This window comes from Haliotis rufescens, unplaced genomic scaffold (assembly GCF_023055435.1).
Source record: "Haliotis rufescens isolate VD_foot unplaced genomic scaffold, xgHalRufe1.0.p SCAF_6, whole genome shotgun sequence".
NCBI lineage: Eukaryota > Metazoa > Mollusca > Gastropoda > Lepetellida > Haliotidae > Haliotis > Haliotis rufescens.
In genome coordinates this window covers 27963113-27983278 of record NW_025964334.1, presented here as the reverse complement: position 1 = coordinate 27983278, position 20166 = coordinate 27963113, and the positions used below count along the sequence as shown (strand labels likewise).

The window sequence follows — 20166 nt, the reverse complement described above, 5'->3', positions numbered from 1 at the left end:
TCGCTAATGTATGCAGAAAATCTACAAGAAAGCTTCCATTGGATAGAATTTGTTCCGCGAAGTGACATCCCGTTTCGCCGTAAATAAACCCATGTGACCGGAAATATCAAGTGTGACTGCAATGTGGTGATACAACAAATCTCTGTTGAAAATGACTGATCAATTTGGATACTTAGAGTTACTACTGAAGGTATATCGCTTTCTGGTACACTGTTATCAAAGATGCCAACTAGTTTACTCAGATTTGTTTCTCAGGTTCCGCTGACAATTCGCCATGAAAACAATAACAATATGCATGACATGGGGGTGTGTCTCTTCAAATTCAGATGTTATGTGAAACTTCACCTTTATATTCCATACTGAGTCTCACTGACAACATGTAGATTTCAGCATTGCATTTGTACAAATAATGCTAAATACAATATAGATGAATATAACGAACTAGACACAGAAAGTGGCTGAAAACACAACTACAGTAGGTATGGGGCAGGCTGTGTGTGATGTCAGGCCCACAGTCAGTCTAAAGATAATGTAAATGTTGTAATATATAGTTTTTATTTTTAAATTAGAGCTTGTATGTCATCATTCAGTCTATATGTGCATATTTACAGTACAGGACATTGGGTGTGTTCTTTCCCTACAGGAGAGTGTTAATTTTATTTTGTTATTTGTTAAGACTTAATGAAACCTTCCCATTTATGATCATTTATACCTTTGTAAAACTGCAACTAGGTGTTCAGCCTTCTAAAACTGATACCAAGAAAAGCCCTGAATTCAATCACAAAATATATGCATGAAGAAAATCAGATTAGAGAAGATGCACTGGCAGGAATTTGTCCAGGATTCCGAACAGACAAATTAGGAAAAGATTGTTATATTGTTCGAAATTGGATTTTTCCCAGTTTCATAATTTCTGAGGAATTGTGAGATCATTCGTTGAGATTGGTATTTTTTTCTGTCATTTCTTGAAGACTTCGGCCTCAATGCAGATCCAGATAAATCCCTGCCTGGTCTTCGATTTTTGTCACTTTGGGCGTTTCACACCCATGACGCTCATAGTAAAATTCAGCGATATAACAAGATACTGTTTAGCTGGTCATGAAGCCAAACTGACATAATCAGAAAGAATACAATACTGATCATTTCCCCTCTGCATGAATAATAGGAGCAGGGGTAGGGAAGAGCCGTCGTTTCTGAGTTGTTTGGTCTTTTGGTATACCCATGTCAAAACTTAAGGATGATTACAAATTATTTCAAATCCACACTTCTGTCTCATACCATTTAGACTTTGGTCTGTGGAGCTTGTTTTATGACCATAATAAAACGTGAGGGTTTGACTTGGTCCGCATTCTATTTGAATGACCTTGCATGTTTTCAACTTAATTTATGTTCTTTTATTCATTTGAATAATTGGTTCTTTGTAAAATTGTCCAGATTCCTAAAATAACACAACAGAAGAATAACATTATTAACACATGATGCTTATATATGAAACAAGATTAGTTAAGTGGATTTTTCTCTTTGACCTTTCCTTCAAGAGAAAATGTACCAACTTTTTCTTTTTTTCAGTTTCTGCTCTTAGTTCTACCTAAAGTTGCAACCATTACCTAAGTAACAGGGGTAGACACCATATTTGACTAAGGAGTAGTGGCAGTGTCTATCCCTGTAGGAATAGAAACCATGTATTAGAATCCGCTTAAGTCCACTAGTCTGAGACTGGCAACATTCATGTAGAACATGACATAAGACAATTTTCTTGTGGACGACCACTTGTACCTTCAGACAAATGACAACTCTGAAGCAGATTATTTTTGTAGACAATAAAATTTTCTTTTAACCCTGATTTCATCATGCCTGAGGATATACACTGAAGTTTCATCAACTTCCTTTGTGATTGTTGCTAGGAAACTTTTTATTCTGGAAGCCTGCATGTAGATGAGCCAGCATCAATTGAACAGGCTGTGAACAAGTGTTATGTAATCGGCGTCATAAAAGTGACTGATTACACATGTGGTTGTAAGATGCTTTGCATTTATTTGTTTATTACTGCTCTACATGACAAGGATATTTAACTGTAGCCTGAATGGTACTTTATTCCAGTAATAACGTCTGCCATCTAAGCATGGAAGCTATTAGGAGTTCACAGCTCCAATGTGTCAGTATTTGGTAAAAGCAGAGATTTGTGAAGAATTCCAAACTAACAGCCCAGGGCATGCTAAAACTATTGTTAGGTTCAATTTGTTATTTTATTCTCAAAAGATTTCTCCAATTTTAGAGATATTGAATGTAAAATGTAAATGCTGGTAAGTATTAAAGTCTTTTTCTTTGTTATAAGCACTGTTAACAGCAAAATACAAGTCACTCTTGAAAGACTAGTCTATCTTCCAGACCCAAGAGAATAAATAAAAAAATGAAAACCAGCTCAAGTCTAGAATGATTTGGCAAATCTAGATTGTCTCTAGCTCCTGAAATTAAACTCTGTTCTGGGTACCAATTTAATTTTTATTTTGTGGTTGTGTATTTTTAAATGCGATAACTTTGTTTCTGTGGCTAAATTTGATTAAAAATCCATTGAAAAGCTAAAACACTTAAAATGACCAACCTAGTCCTCTTTCCACAAAGCATGACTGTTGTAAGTCTATGTAAAAGTATGGGAGTTAAGATCGTCTATGATCTCTTTGTTGATCGAGTCCCTGTATTCGGAAATACTTTATTCCAATTGGAAACTAATATTTTATGTAGACTTGAGGCCAAATATTGGCATCTCAGAATGCCTGGCTAAGCCTATGATTAGTATTGATTCTATTCATGATTGGTTGGTTCAATATCCAACCAAGGAAACAAGCATGAAATTTGCCATCTGTTATTTTACATGTTTTAGAATTTGGAATGATAAGGATGAGTATGGCTTGCACTGAGCATCACAGATGTTACAATGTGCGTGTTATAGCCAATGGAGTCTCAGTTCCTGGTATCCCTGCTTGTGCTGCCAAGTTAGGTGATATGTCATTTAGAGATAGTCTTCGAGTCAAACCAAACGCTGTAGGACCTCAAGTAACATTTGGTCTAAATACGTCACAATGTCAGCCGGCCAACATATTAATTAAAGTATGTCGCAAAACTAACAATTTATTTGAGTAAAAAATTTATAGTGGCATGTCCACAAAACTCTCACCCAAGCTGTTCGTGAAATGAATCATCGATGGATACCTTCAAAGGTTTTTGCTGTTTGTTTCTATTATTCGATATATTATGCAATTTCATTGATGATCAGTTGGTTTCAATCTCCAGTCGATGAATCGGTGGTTGATTATATTCCAACGAGGATTTTCTTTGATTATTTTATTTTATTGAATGTGTGATTGATAAGATTCTTGACGTAAAAGGCGACTATCCTTGTCGAAGAGGGGACTAACGGGATCGGGTGGTCAGGCTTGACTTGGTTGATGCATGTCATCGTGTCCCAATTTTGTAAAACGATGCTCATGATATCAATACCTGGATTATCTGGTCCAGACTCTTTTTTCAGACCGCTGTCATATTGCTGGAATATTGCAGAGTGCGGCATTTAACAACAAACAAACAAAGAAACAGACTTGTAGCTGTTGCAGTGTTTCCTGATCTTCACCTGTAGATGTGTTTATGTCAAAGATATCACTGGGCATTTGTCTGAAAAATTCCAAATTGGAAGTAGAGATATTGAAAGTCATGTTATCGTGACAATAACTAATGTTTGAGCTTTGCAAAGGTTACCATGGTTACTTGTGTTGCACTGAAACCAGGATAAATAAAAAGACACAGGATTTATACTTATTTTATGTAGCAGCATTAAATGTGAGGGTAAATTACCTATACTTTTGAATTTAAGAAAAAAACGGGATTATATCAGAATGAAGGTCCCATTTGGCCTACCACTTATTTTAGAACCCTAGATAAACCTGGTATCGGTATGATGTCATTTAGGTTTTTACAGTTTTTTGGTGTTTGACGTTCAAATGATATGGACCAAAATAATCTGTCGGTGAGGAGACTAAGAAAAAATGTTAAATATGTATTGACTTTTTTTGATAGGTCATTGATAGATCTTTTTCAAGCCAATGGTTTACTCACTCAAGCCTTGACTTTACTTCATGTAGTCTTGTGCTGTTTTTCAATGTTCTGTGAAATACCATCATGCCTATATTCATACAATGACATATGACCAACTGCTTTAACGAGAACACATTGGAATAGTCTACGACTCTATCAGTGCTATGAACACAGTGTTCACGTTTACAGTGAGTGAGTAAGTGAGTATGATTTTACGCCGCTTTTAGCAATATTCCAGCAATATCACGGCAGGGGACACCAGAAATGGGCTTCACACATTGTACCCATGTCGGGAATCGAACCCGGGTCTTCGGCTTGACGAGCGAACGCTTTTTAACCACTAGGCTACCCGACCGCCCCTCACGTTTACAGGTAATTTCCAGTTTTTTACTGGTACAATTAGGCTTGGACCGGTAATTCATGTGACTGCTATTTCCTGTGAACCTGCTAATAAGCTACGTTATAACTCCTTGTTGCCGAACAAAACATCCGCGATATTCATGTAGGTATATTTTTCTAAATAAGTCAGTTTTTATCTGTTACCATCAGGGTTTCCCCTTGTCTGTTTTAAGTGCAAGGTGCAAGGAAATAACATTTCGCTTTGTCTCAAGGTTAATTATATATTTGTAGCTACTTAGTCTTGAAATATTCAAAAACAAAAGGGAGAGAGAAAATTGTGACTGAACTTTGTGTAAATGATGTTTAGATCAAACTAAGTTACTTCAGGGATGCATATTACTGTCTACTGTTTTTAGTTATTGATTCATGACACATTAGATTGTAATAGGCATCAGAAATTTAAAAAATAAAGAATCTGAAACACCTTTACAATATATTTTACATATATTTGACTAATCAACCTGTTCATCAAGATAGTAATGTAACTGTCTACCATCTTTCAATGTATATTTTGCAATATGTTGCTCTTGTACCACCATTGTGGTGTTGAGAAATGAAATAAATCTGAATGTGATATGTATAAAGTTTCTAAAGTCCCTTTTAAACTTTCAGACTCTGAAACTCATAGCAGCCCTGATCACTCAAAAGGTCTCAAGTTATCAGTTATTTTCTTTACAAGTTAAGTGTAAAGAACTGATCAGGAAAGAATTTTGACACTATAAATGAGTCAGGAATACTAAAGAGTTTCTATAAAGAGACTGGCGTATGGCTCTTGTGATCTGTGTGTGTACATCTGACCCCAGACACTTGTCAACATTTCCTCTTTCCCTGTGGACCTGATGTCCTGACTCTGGATTAGCCTGATGCTTGATTATCCCTACACTAGCTGAGGAAGTGTTTCAATATCTGTTCAACTGTTGATTGGCGCTGTAGCCAGTCTTGCTCCAAGTCTGTACTGAATGATAAGTCCATGGATATATTGTAATTCTGCCTATATAATAAGATGTCTAGTTAAGCTGACACTATATCAAAAAGGATGCCAGCCTTTATAGGGACACCTAATAATCATTGCATTAGACATGTACAAGTTTGGAGCTGTAGGCAACAGATGAGCTTAGAGAAATGCATTTTCAATATCTCTACCTCTCTCTGGCAGCCTGAACTCATCACGTTTTCAGCTCTGAAACTAAGAGAGGGTTCCTAATGCTCTAGGGTTTCTTTATTGAACTATTTATATTTACCGTCATACCAAACCTTATGTCAAGGGCCCTATGTTAGTCTGTCCCTCTACAACGGGGACTGGTTTAGTTGAGGGTGCTGATGGGAAGGTTACAAGTCAGTCGGCAGTCAAATTTGGGGCCTTCTGTCAGTAGTTGTTTTCTTTGGCTTAGTTAAAGAAAAACATGGGAATAGTGGACAAGCTGTCAAGTTGAATCTAAAATGTGAATTTATCCCCATGCTTGCGGATTGTCAGTCTGTCTTTTGGGACACAGGGACAGCAATTTGTGTTTTGCAAATACCTGAGTTTTACCTAGTTAGATGTGACTTATTTGAGGTTTTAGCAGGATAACAATAAGGAATAAAGTTTTAATTTTGGTTGAGCAGTTTTTTATGGACATTTTACATTACCGGGTAATCTTTTACAATAACAATTTGATTCATCTTAGGGTTATGTTAGTTCCTTTGGACTGTGTTACTCTGAGCAGTATTTCCCATCAGGACCTTCTTAGTTGCCGATGTTGCTTGATCAATCTTTGGATAGCTGAGTTTTTCATATTGGTTGGCAAATAGCTTCTAAAAATTGTACCTTTATCATTTTCCCTTTGAAAGAAATGACATTCTCCATAGTTTGTGTGGTTAAAAAGCATTTGATGATTTGTTTGTTGTTTCCTGCAACAGACAATAATATTCCTATACTGAACCATTATTAAGAGTAACATCCTACTGAACCTGACATTTGAAGCGTTGTGTTCCTCATGATCAAGAAGTTTACATCAATAAAATCGCTTCCTTATCACTTCTAAATGACTTTCAAAGATTTAAATAGATGAGGAATATTCATTTTCCACAGTGAGCGATTTCATAGATTAATTATGAATCAAATAAGAAATTGACCACACCCCAAATAAACTTCAGATTTTGTTCAGTATTGATTTCCACAGTAGTTTAGACAAGATGAAGTGATACATTGGATATTAACATGATTTAGGTTCTTTGGTAAAATTCGTGGAATTAACTTGGTTAGGGAGTGAAATTGTCAAAGTTTTTTTAAAACATCATCACCAAAACTTTAGTTTCTAATTGACCTGATCAGCGATGTTAGAGAGAAACAAGTGGGATGTAAAGTCAGTGGAATGCTGAGCCTGAGGTTGTATGGTATCTCAAAATGCTCATCACTATTCAGTATTTGTGTGTCCAGGATAACGACAGTGTGAAGCAGTTCTCACTAGTAGGGGAATTAAATGAGACTGGTATTTTGCCAAGGTGTGGCTTAACATTCTTAATGAGTAATTGTTTGCCAGTAGCTTACAAAGCAACTCTAAACTCGGAGTCAATCAGTATTTGTGAGAGTCACATGACTATCATGTATTTTTAACATCCCAAACTCTGCAACATGGGATGATGAACCCTTATTTCAACGTGTGTCATCAAGTGAGTGAGTGAGTATGGTTTTACGCCACTTTTAGCAATATTCCAACAATATCATGGCAGGGGACACCAGAAATGGGCTTCACACATTGTACCCATGTGGGTGTCATCAAGACTGAAGTAGTCATGTACTACAGCCCTGGCATGAGATGATATATATGCTGACTAGATATACCAAACAAATACTCACAGCACTACTCAGAAAGACCCTCATTGTAAACACAAAGATCATCCGTCAAAGATAATTACAATATTTTGGCCAGATACATATGCATATATGACCCCTGTGAAGAACATAATCCACCCAAAGCTGCTTCCCTGAGGTGAGACAGTGTTTTCTCCAGCATCCCTTATGCCCCCACGCCCATGTTTATACCTCTATCCTGTTTACAACCCTAAAGTGCCCCTATCCTCTCCCAATTGATATATTTACTTCTGTCTACAACCCTAAAGTGCCCCCCTATCCTCTCCCAATTGATATATTTACTCCAGTCTACAACCCTAAAGTGCCCCTCTCTCTTTTCCCAATTGATATATTTACTCCTGTCTACAACCCTAAAGTGCCCCTCTCTCTTTTCCCAATTGATATATTTACTCCTGTCTACAACCCTAAAGTGCCCCTCTCTCCTCTCCCAATTGATATATTTACTCCAGTCTACAACCCTAAAGTGCCCCCCTCTCTATCTATTGATATATTTACTCCTGTTCACAACCCTAAAGTGCCCCTCTCTCTTTTCCCAATTGATATATTTACTCCTGTTCACAACCCTAAAGTGTGCCTCTCTCTTTTCCCAATTGATATATTTACTCCAGTCTACAACCCTAAAGTGCCCCTCTCTCTTTTCCCAATTGATATATTTACTCCAGTCTACAACCCTAAAGTGCCCCCCTCTCTATCTATTGATATATTTACTCCTGTTCACAACCCTAAAGTGCCCCTCTCTCTTTTCCCAATTGATATATTTACTCCTGTTCACAACCCTAAAGTGTGCCTCTCACTTTTCCCAATTGATATATTTACTCCAGTCTACAACCCTAAAGTGCCCCTCTCTCTTTTCCCAATTGATATATTTACTCCTGTCTACAACCCTAAAGTGCCCCTCTCTCTTTTCCCAATTGATATATTTACTCCTGTCTACAACCCTAAAGTGCGCCTCTCTCTTTTCCCAATTGATATATTTACTCCAGTCTACAACCCTAAAGTGCCCCCCTCTCTATCTATTGATATATTTACTCCTGCCTACAACCCTAAAGTGCCCCTCTCTCTTTTCCCAATTGATATATTTACTCCTGTCTGCAACCCTAAAGTGCCCCTCTCTATTCTCCCAATTGATATATTTACTCCTGTCTACAACCCTAAAGTGCGCCTCTCTCTTTTCCCAATTGATATATTTACTCCTGTTTACAACCCTAAAGTGCGCCTCTCTCTTTTCCCAATTGATATATTTACTCCTGTTCACAACCCTAATGTGCCTCTCTCTCCTATCCCAATTGACATACTTACTCCTGTCTACAACCCTAAAGTGCCCCTCTCCTCTCCCAATTGATATATTTACTCCTGTCTACAACCCTAAAGTGCCCCTCTCCTCTCCCAATTGATATATTTACTCCTGTCTACAACCCTAAAGTGCCCGTCTCCTCTCCCAATTGATATATTTACTCCTGTTCACAACCCTAAAGTGCGCCTCTCTCTTTTCCCAATTGATATATTTACTCCTGTCTACAACCCTAAAGTGCGCCTCTCTCTTTTCCCAATTGATATATTTACTCCTGTTTACAACCCTAAAGTGCGCCTCTCTCTTTTCCCAATTGATATATTTACTCCTGTTTACAACCCTAAAGTGCCCCTCTCTCCTATCCCAATTGATATATTTACCTCTGTCTACAACCCTAAAGTGCCCCTCTCCTCTCCCAATTGATATATTTACTCCTGTCTACAACCCTAAAGTGCCCCTCTCTCCTCTCCCAATTGATATATTTACTCCTTTCTACAACCCTTAAGTGCCCCTCTCTCCTCTCCCAATTGATATATTTACTCCAGTCTACAACCCTAAAGTGCCCCTCTCTCCTATCCCAATTGACATATTTACTCCAGTCTACAACCCTAAAGTGCCCCTCTCTATTCTCCAAATTGATATATTTACTCCTGTCTACAACCCTAAAGTGCCCCTATCCTCTCCCAATTGATATATTTACTTCTGTTTACAACCCTAAAGTGCCCCTCTCTCCTATCCCAATTGACATATTTACTCCAGTCTACAACCCTAAAGTGCCCCTCTCTATTCTCCAAATTGATATATTTACTCCTGTCTACAACCCTAAAGTGCCCCTATCCTCTCCCAATTGATATATTTACTCCAGTCTACAACCCTAAAGTGCCCCTCTCTATTCTCCAAATTGATATATTTACTCCTGTCTACAACCCTAAAGTGCCTCTCTCCTATCCCAATTGACATATTTACTCCAGTCTACAACCCTAAAGTGCCCCTTTCCCCCTTTGAAGATTTTTTCCAGTCTACAACCCTTAAGTGCCCCTCTCTCCCTTTTGAAATATTTACCCTTGTCTCTCCAACCATGAAACCCTCTCCCCCCCCAGCCCCTGTCTTTACTCAGTCTCTAACCCTTAATCCACCTCCCAGCCTGTTGTCATTTAACCTGTGTCACACCTGAAACCTCCCTCCCCCGCAGTGATATCTCATACCCATCTCTAACCCTGAAATCCCCCTCCTCGCTACCCCCACCTCCCACCCAATGACACCCCAGTCCCCCTCCCCACCCTGTGACATCTTCCCCCTGTCTACATTCCTGTAGTCCTGAAGCACAAAGGCCTGTATCCCCATGTGTTTATTGCCCCTTGTTCCATTCAAGTCCCTTCCTGTAGGTCACAGTAAAGATGTCCACCTGAGCGTGATGCACCCCAGGGGGAGGTTTAACCTGGGTGATGTAACACCGTGCAATTGTTGATGCCCTGGTGACACTTGTGTGGGAGTCATCATCTATGTCAATAGGTGTGGGTAAACAGATTTAATGAAGAAGGGGAGGTGAGGGCTCAAGGAATACCTAATACAAAACATCTGAAAGCATCTTTAGACAAGGTTGTGCAACAAGTCACTTCAGATGTAATTAAGCCTGCTTTGACGAGGGTAGGGATGTCATGGTGAAGGCAAGATATTTAAAAGGGATTGTGTTTGATGAGAAGAGTGGCAATAACCAAATTACAAACAGGCAACACTAAACTCACACCTACTCCAAATTAAAAAACATCAAACCAAATTTGAACCAAACAGAAACTTATAAACGCGTAATACTACATTGCACACATTACCAACAACACAGAACAACACTCCAATCCACACTAAACTACAACAACCAAATGACACTAGCAACTCTACTAAACCCCTTAAATAACTTTCACAACTTATAAAGCACTAGGTATTTATCTAAACAAAACAGATCAAAAACAACCAACACAAGAAACAAGCTACCAATGAAACATAAATCATGAATCTATAGAAAAACACAACAGCACATCCACACAACCTCTCAAACACCTTTAGTTCCCCCACCTTATTAGCATAGCATATTTCAAAATTCAAAATTTATGCCAAAATTCCGCTACCGTAAAGCCCTTCCAGGTTTCCTTACCTTACGGATATACCCTTCTTGACCACATCACACCGCCCATGCGCAAAATATGCATACGGTATGTCCGAAAGCACAAGTTAAAACCCAAACTTAGTAGATAAGGATGAGGAGCCCTGATAAGTACATGCAACATATATTTTTTCTGCATCCATACTACACGTTTTCACATTCATGAGTCGTGTAAATATCCAGAATAATGATACATCATTTAAACATGTGTTGAATTATAACATTGAAAAGATTGCATTTCAGAGCACATTTTAGTGACATATACAGGTTATTAAATTATCTTCATTGAGTTCAGCACGTGTTGCGCCTGCAGGTTTTTAACTACCCGCACAGGTTAAACACCTGTGCTTAGTTAGATTTCGATAATAATGTTAAAAGCAGGGATTTTAAAAGTGACAAATGCCATTTGGATGCATGACATTTTTGGTAACAATAAGCCAATGTTCTAGAAAATGAACCAATTTGAAACCCTGTAACAATGTTGCCGATTTGTAGTCTACATGCTCCATTCCCTCACCCATTCCTGATTATCTGCAGGCCTCTGCCAAGGACCAAGTTGTGAAGATTTGTGAAGAGGCATTCCTGCTTCGCCATAAGTCTCTGCACTGTGTGCCAGACAATGTCGTCAACAGCACTGCAGAGAAGTTGGGGGTGGATAAGAACAGCAGTCGATCTGTAAGTACTATGTTCCTAAGAGGCGACTCACGTGGATCGGTTGACTTGGGGACTTGCTTGATTGCAAGTCATCATACCCGAATTGTAACCTATTTCATATTAGTTATATTAATCCACAATTTATATGAGACCCTAAATCCTTATTCATATTAATTCCACTAACTAACTTTTAGTAGATACTTGGAGCCAAGGTGGAAATATAAAGGGAAGCTGAAAATGTCATCAGTCGGAAAGCGCACGTAAAATCTCTAATATAAGTAAGTAAGTAAGTCATCAGCTGCAATTGTTTGTATTTTATCACTATCCATACATGACACTAACATTGTGTATCATTGCTCATAATATCAATCACTAGATTGTCCAGTCTAAATTCAAGTGTTTACAGGCTGCTGTCGTATAGCTAACTTTTATTGATTGCTGCATCTGAACAACAAACAATATATTCAGCACTACCGGATGTATCTCATTGTTTTCTGGACAGCTCAGACAGTTTCCGACCAGTTGGATATTGCATGGCTAGTCTTTACTGTGGCTTCATTCCACATAGGGAACTCTGCGCAACAACTATCGTAACTATGCTAGAGTAAGGAGTAATGAATGTCACAGTGCTAAGAACAGATTTTGGAACAAGGCCCTGCTAGTAGTTTTGGAAGACAAAATGGTGGCCCCCCCCAAAACTGCTACCAATTCATTTACTTCCCCCCCCTAACAAATGATGAGGAGCATATAGAAATGGGCGATATCCATCTGTCCATCTGTCCTCTGTCCCAAAAGACAGCTCAATATTTCTTGATCAAATTTTGCACAGATATCAGTCTAGCCATGAACTGCCTTAACTGGGGCCTTTTAGTGATGAACTGGTGCTATTTAGGAATTTGAAAACTACGATAACACGGAGTACGATAACACCATCTACCAAGTCACCGAGCCCTACTAAATCCACGAATTCGCTTCTTATGAACCAGGTTCCACAGGAACTCGATGATAGCGTGTATAGCATAATATATTTGTATAGAAAAAAATTCACACCCCTCTTATATACATATAGACAAGGAGTGACACCCGCCATTTTGGTTCTTATTCAAGATTTCGTGCTTGGTTCGAATCACAGCTCGATATCGCATGAAATATGAATGTCACTTTTTCAACCTATTGGAACTTGCTTCATGGAATCCAACATGGAATCCCCACAAGGCTATTTATGAGAGTCACATAATGTCTAGAACTCTGTTTAAGTCGCACAATAGACAAAGAAGAAAATTCTCTTACGAAAATGTTACCTCGCCTATCGGTTATATTATCATATATATGAATATTAATGAGTTTTAATTTTGTGACGATGCGACGCTGGAGTTACCAAAACCTAAATCCAGATAGGTTGAAATTGTATTTATTAGATCTCTGTGTCATTGAATGGTTCATAAATTGCATATATATCATGTATATGTGTTATAAAAGTGACGCTTGAGTTTATTCTTTTTATTCATTAAAGAATATCCAGCACCTCAGATATGAGGTGGATGCGTGATCAAAATGCAAATGTCTGATTAGCCAAAAAATATTTCCGGATCCCTGATCTAGATAGCATTAAAGAATGTTTGAGACAGCTGATATTCCACTGTCTTGTGTTCCAGCTCCTGACAAGCCTGGGTCATGTGATCTCCTCAGCAATATTCCTCGGTTCCTCCGACTCAAAGACTATCATCACTATCTTTCCAGGTACAGCCTCAAATCACTCACCATGGGTTACTGCCACTGTCGACTAAATGGGAATCAGGCGGTCACAATGGCAGCACAGTATGGGCGGGATTGGAGTTGGGACAAATCTCACAGTGGGGCCAGACATTTGTTTTCTTTTCTTTTTTGTTTCAGATTTTTGGCCCAAATATTCAGGTCAGGGGGTCAGAATATTTTTTAAAATACACTTGAAATATATATTTTTATTTTCTAATTTGTTGTGTTCTGAATTAAAGTTTTAAAGGTACAATTTCAACAGGTTCAATTAAGGTATTTTAGATAATTCATATAGATTGATATCAACATTTAATGAGGGTTTCTGAAACATGTTACTTATTTCTGGTCGGTGGTATAAAAGACCCACTTCTTTTCATTTCTTTTAGTCAGCAGATTCGGATGTCTGTCCTTGTAAACATAGTTACAAGTGGACATGATTTATATGTAGAAACTAAACCATCATACAATCATACTCACTCGCTCGCTCAGTTTTGCTTATGTTACTGGTGTTCTAAGGGCTAGTAGAATTTTGGGGTATGTTTCTGTATGTTGTCACTATTCGGACTAGTCGACTTTCTAGGTTAATTTCTATTCCTGCTCCCCTTGTTCCATCAGCAAGTTTGCCAAACTCTTTATATCACTTTGCAATTGACACCACAGACAATTTCCACAAGAACCTTCGTGACCTTCTGACAAAGATCTTCATGGACCACATGGCAGGCTGGAAGATGCAGACTGCAGGAGGACTTGGTGAGTACTTCATGTCTAGTCAGGAGATATCCATCTTGTGTTTTCAGATTTGTTGGTGTTGCGGAGTATTTGATGCCTGGAAACTTCATTTAGAACAGACGGCTTAGGCATTATATTTATCATCATTGTAAAATACAAACATTATTAGTAATTGTCTGCAGAACTTTATGTGCTCATAAACTCGCACAGTTGTGAGACACAGTGACATCACACTTTAATGCTATGACATCACACTGGAGTGCTATGACATCTCATTGGAATACCATGACATCATGCTTAAGTGCTGTGACATCACACTTGAATACTGTGACATCATAGTGGATGATGTCATGCAGTGTTCCTGCTGGCTTTTGAAACTGCCAGTCATTGTGGACCGGCAACTCTAAAAATTAGCAGTCCCCCCTAATTTTTGCCAGTACCAACTTTCAACAAATACAAGTACGCATGAAAATTATTAGGTTTTAATTCTTTCAACATCATGTTCATTGCAAAGATGTCATCTCGGATGAAACTTAGTTAGATCTCTACATCATTCACACAAACTTTTTTATATTTCGAGGCGAAGTTGCTACAAACGGTGGTAACAGACAAGCTCACTTTGTTCGAAAAATGTACTAAAATGAATATCACTGATGTTTTGTTCAACAACAAAGATTTAAGAGGTACTTTATTTGCCGGTCCACAGGGACTGGCAGTCATATGAATTACCGGTCCAAGCCTAATTTTATCGGTAGAAAACTGGTAATTACCGGTAAACGGGACTGCTGTCATGTGCGTCCGTGACATCTGAACCTGCATGGTTAGCAGAATGTTGAAAAAAGCCCAGTTGCACTGATAAATACTCATACTTGTTCCAGAAGAACGTCATTGGGAACTGTACCAGATTACGAAGTTGCCCCCTGTATGGTAATAAATATGTCAATAATTGTATGTTAGTTGTAATTATCAAGGGAATTGGTAGACCTGTTTTGAAATTTAGATTTACTTCGGGGAACACAATTGCCCAAAGACACAAGTAACAACCTGTAGTATGTTCTGTTCTATTTTCAGTCTCTCTTCCCAAAATGGTTGACTTTGACTGGCGCGTTGACGTGAAGACATCTTCTGATACTGTGGCCAGGATGTCGGTGCCAACATGTATCCTGAACATGCAGGTGAGTTGTCTTAGTTCTCGCTGCCGCTAAACAAAGATCTGAGGACATCCCATTACAGGTCACGTCAGACCGACCTTTCGCGAAATCTGACCCACCAATGGAATTACTGACAAGAAGTTGATATTAGCCAATCAGAATGCAGCTTTCTCGTGCTTTACGGCACTAATTTCAAATTGGCGACTACGCTTCGAAACATATTTTGACAAATTCTTGCTTAAAAATTTGAAACCTGAACAAAAGAACGAATGGCTTATATATATGGTCTAGAGTGTATAGATTCAGTCGTTAAGCCCGTAACTATCGTTCGGAATACCCCGTTTTAAAGTTTTCGAGGCTGCATGATTAGAAATCACATTCCGACTGTCACTTTCATGATCTGAAAGATCTTTGTTTAGTGGTAGCGAGAACTAAGATCTGATTTTAATGAGATTGCTTCATTGTCTGCGGACCATTTCCTGCTCATGTTTATTGATTGTAATTGGTGTGCTCTGTGGTCATGGTAGTGTTATTCCAATTTCTTGTTTTACCCCATGGGGATTCCAGTTCAGAATAGGTGCCCGGCAACCTAGATGCAGGTCGTAAGAGGTGACTTAGTGGATCGGATGGTCAGGTTCAGTGACTTGGTTGAGGCTCACAATATCAATCACAGGATGATTACCTATAGGCCACTGTCAGGCTTACTGTCATATAGCTGGCATACTGCTGAGTGTGGTGCTAAACAATAATCTCATTCAACAAAGATCTGAGGACATCCCATTACGGGTCACGTCAGAACGAACTTTGACTGACCACTGACATGAATTACAAAGAAGTCGACATCAGCCAATTAGAAAGCAGCTTTCTCGAGCTTTACGGCTCTCGTTTCAACCTGGCAACGTCCATTTCAGACTACACTTAGAAATATGTTGACACAGTTCTTGTTAAATATTTTGAAAACTGAACAAACGACCATTTCGGAATGTCTAATATATGGTTGCGATTGTATGGCAGTGCTTCCCACGTAGTACTGTTTAACGCCTCCTCCTTTCAAATGTTTATCCCACGGAAGTGAGAGATAGACGATAATTTTGACGGAATCAGTCGTACGGGCCGTAACTGTCGTTTGGAATACCCCGTGTTTACATTTTCGAGATTGCATGATTAGAAAACACATTCCGACTGTCACTTTCATGATCTGGTAAGTGACGCTTTGATTGGTTGGATGAAAGGTCGTTCTGATGTAACCTGTAATGGGATGCCCTCAGATCTTTGTTTAGCGATAGCGAGAACTAAGATCTGATTTTAATGAGATTAGCTAAACAACAAACAGACAAACAATTTATTGTTGTCATCATTGACTGATACCACCATAGACTGTTTTCAAATTGTGACAGTTGAATTTAGAAGCCTAGTGTTTGATATTCTGGGCGGGGGCTGGGATTTTAAAACAATATATAATCTGTTGCCAGAAATGCTGGAAAAATATTTTATCTTCAGGTCTTACAACATTTAAAACTTTCACTGGATATGCTGGTTGTTGTGAACAACAATGTCATCTGCGTCACCCCAAAATTGTTTGCCCTCTCCTTTCTGAGAATTTCTATGTATGCTTTGCAGCTCTGACTGAAAAATAATCTTCCTGAAACAAAAATCTCTTTCATGACTCATGTCATTCCATATTCAAACCAGAGAGCAATCAAGTAATTTCTGCAAATTCCCCACACTTGTGATGCTTGCCACAAGCCAAGGCTACGCACCAGGGTGCAGGGTTGTGTTGCCTTGGCGGGCCAGGATCTTTTGATAGCGGGTTCAAATCCCAGATTTTTGTGTCTTAGTTAAATCAGCACCATATCTATGCTTACGGCTTTCACCAAAGTGATTAACTTCTGAGAACTGCAGTCTTTGCTCCCAGCATGCTGTACTATAACTAAAATACTGTACAGAGTGACGTTAATCTCAACTCACTCACTCACCTTATTTGTGATAACTCTGCTGTACTTTCTGCCACCAGGTCCAAGCTACAGCTACAGATGTGGGGATTGTGCCGGACGTGTCCAGTGTTAATGTAGAACTGTCGAAGGAGACGCTAGACACCATGCTGGACGGACTCTCGAAGATACGAGACCAGCTCTCATCAGTAGCAAGCAGATGAGTGTAGTGGACATTAGCAATTTACTGTTAGAGAATCTGTTTTCATCTCCAGACCAAAGTTAATGAATTCTTCCATTTCTAAGAATGTACCATATTTTCATGTTTATTTGTACCATATATTATACATTTGTAAAATACATAAATAAATTATCAATATTTATATTGTCATTTTGGTATATATGTCCTTATTATGCAGTCAGATATGTCATATGTGAATGCAACACATGAGCGAGATCACATCCTGGGCTACAAGTGAGTGAACTTGGAGTGACCCTGCTGTGAATTGTACATGGAAGGGAAACAACTCTGCACAGCAAATTGTGGACGACAAGAGTGTGGTCTCCCCTTGGGATACCAGAAGTGGTGTGATAAGTCTGCAGCAGTGGCATGAAACATGTTGACTTCTATGCCAATAAGAACTGATACAATTGATCATAATCGGTGATGTTGCAAGTTCAGCATCACTGCTTATGATATTGATATATGAATACTGTCAGTCTCACACATTTGTTTGTTTGTTGTTCCAACACCGCACTCAGCACTGTTCCCACCATATGACGATGGCCCATAAAAAGTTGAGTCTTGACCAGGCAATCCAGTGATTAATATGGTGAACAACAATCCACATCATCAGGGTATGATGGTACGCAATCAACCAGGTCACCGAGCCTGACCACCCAATCCATACGGTTGACTATCATAAGATGCTGGGGGACCAGTTCTAAAAGGAATCATCACGGGAGTGGATGAAAGTCAGAAATTCACAGTTTTGTCACAGCAGCAGTTTCCAAGCATAGAACAATTGTAAACAGCGGTCGATAACTCAAACTCGGTACGCTGACACAATCAGCAAGGTCCCATTCAGTCTGCTCTTATTCCAGCTATATCAGCCTGTTAGAGTCTGGACCAGACAGACAAGTACAATTATACACTTTAGCTGCCAGATCATGTTAACTGTTAAGAATATTCTAGTTGTTGCCCGACAAACAAGGAACAAAGGGTACAATTAGAACCATGTTTCTGTCTTCATTTCCCAAATTACAGCAGCTGACTTGGAGTGCATACAGAGTTACTCCCCTTTGACTTGCTACTCACAATCTCTAATCCTCATCAGTGCTATTTCCATGACCAGTCCTGACATGCAAAGATTGGTTTGGTTTGTTGTTTAACGCTGCACTCAGCAATATTCCAGCTATATGACGGTGGTCTGTAAATAATTGAGTCTGGACCAGATAATCCAGTGAATCATGAGCATCAATCCATGCAATTGGGATCGATGACATGCATCAACCAAGTCAGCGAGTCTGACCACCCGATCCCGTAAGGGACATACAAAGATACATAGTTCAGTCAGCAGTTCTACAAACATGACTATTCTTCAATCAGTTCACGATGTCATTGTCAAAAGCAAAAGATATGAGTAGCTTAATTTTATGCATATAGTAATGAAAAACTGCATTATCTTATTCCACAGACACCACTTGATTCAATGTATTGGCTTCATGTATTTCATGTGTGCATTTTGTATGTTTATGTTGAGCACTATCTTATATATAAAACCAGCTGTTGTTAAGTTATTACCTGGAGAGGTATTTACATAAGCAAGATTTGCTTGTTTACCGATCCAGATTTCTTTTGAAAACAAAATATGTTTAAAGCATACAAAGATAATGAATAGAGAGAAATGATGACTCAGCAGGAGACAACCTTCTGTGGGTATATTAATTCACTTAATAGCTGAGACATGTACTGTACTTGTCTTGCTAATCAGCATCTTCCCGAGGCAAGAGAGTTAACTGACTTTAAAAGTCCAGTTTCCACCCTTGCCCAACTAGGCTGGAATAACTGGGCTCGAGCGTTGCGCCATCAGTGGCTATTACCAATTATGTCCCTTCTAAGCCTCTCCTAAGGACCAATCAGATTCCACCTCTCGTATCACTTGCGTTTGCTTCACACAAAATGGTTGCGTCCGGTCAGGACGATCTGATCGATAATCAATGTCTATATTGTGATAAAATGGGTCTTACATCGTGAAATGCATCAAATCACGTGAGCACCTTGATTGAAAACGAGAAGATTTGGAAAATATCTGCTGACAACGAGTTGGTGGTGCACATGCTTTGCAAATCCTGCAATCGACCGAAATCTGCACGACAGTTTACAAACCGGATTTCAATTTCGGTGCACGATTTTGATTGGACTTTGCATAGACTCGTTAGTCCAGCCAAAATGTAACTCCATAATATACCAGCCTAGTTCGGCAAGGCGGGAAACTGGACTTTTATATAGTCAGTTAACTCTCTTGCCTCGTGAAGATGGCTAATCAGTTGAGTTGATAAAAGTATTTTTATCTTTTTCTGTTGTATACTGTAAGTAAATGCAAGTGTCGACACCTGGACTAAAATGTGTCATGAAATTAATGCAAGTAGCCCTGCCTTTGAGCTATGAAAATTCATCAGCAAACAATAACACCAAGACCGCACACTTACAATTCCATGATATAGTATGGGGCAATAGCAGTTCAATTGAATATTATTGATTGTTATCTTCACAAAATTAGTTCCAACTGCTTGACATGATATCAAAAGGAGGAGATTCCAATCTCACGTTTAAATGAAATAGATCGGGTTACCAACGAAGATTGTATAGGTTCCAAGCTTTGTTACAAAAGTTAGTGGAAGTCATTAGATTAAACAAACAGGTTACCAAGAACAAAGACAATGTCCTTCATCATTGGCGACTGTCACAACAGCTTGATCAACTTGTGTGAACAAACAGACCACACTTGTCAGTGAACTTGGTGAGGAGCGCTGTCTAAATCTTGCACCCTATTTGATCCCTCAAATGCATTGTTCGTTGTGAGTTTTGTTACATTAATAAGTCATTGTTTCTGACAATTTGAAGTGAGGTGAGGTGAAATTGGGTTTAGCGT

The 20166-nt window shown here is 38.8% G+C and overlaps 1 protein-coding gene across 1 annotated transcript; it reads left to right on the top strand.

Annotated features, from left to right (window-relative positions):
* Positions 1-38: 38 nt before the first annotated feature.
* Positions 39-17394, top strand: LOC124141084 (COMM domain-containing protein 9-like). Its single transcript, XM_046508981.2, has 6 exons — positions 39-190; positions 11329-11466; positions 13101-13185; positions 13861-13950; positions 15001-15104; positions 17095-17394. Exons 1-6 carry the CDS (start codon positions 152-154, stop codon positions 17233-17235), a joined length of 597 nt encoding a protein of 198 aa, XP_046364937.1. The 5' UTR covers positions 39-151; the 3' UTR covers positions 17236-17394.
* Positions 17395-20166: the final 2772 nt, after the last annotated feature.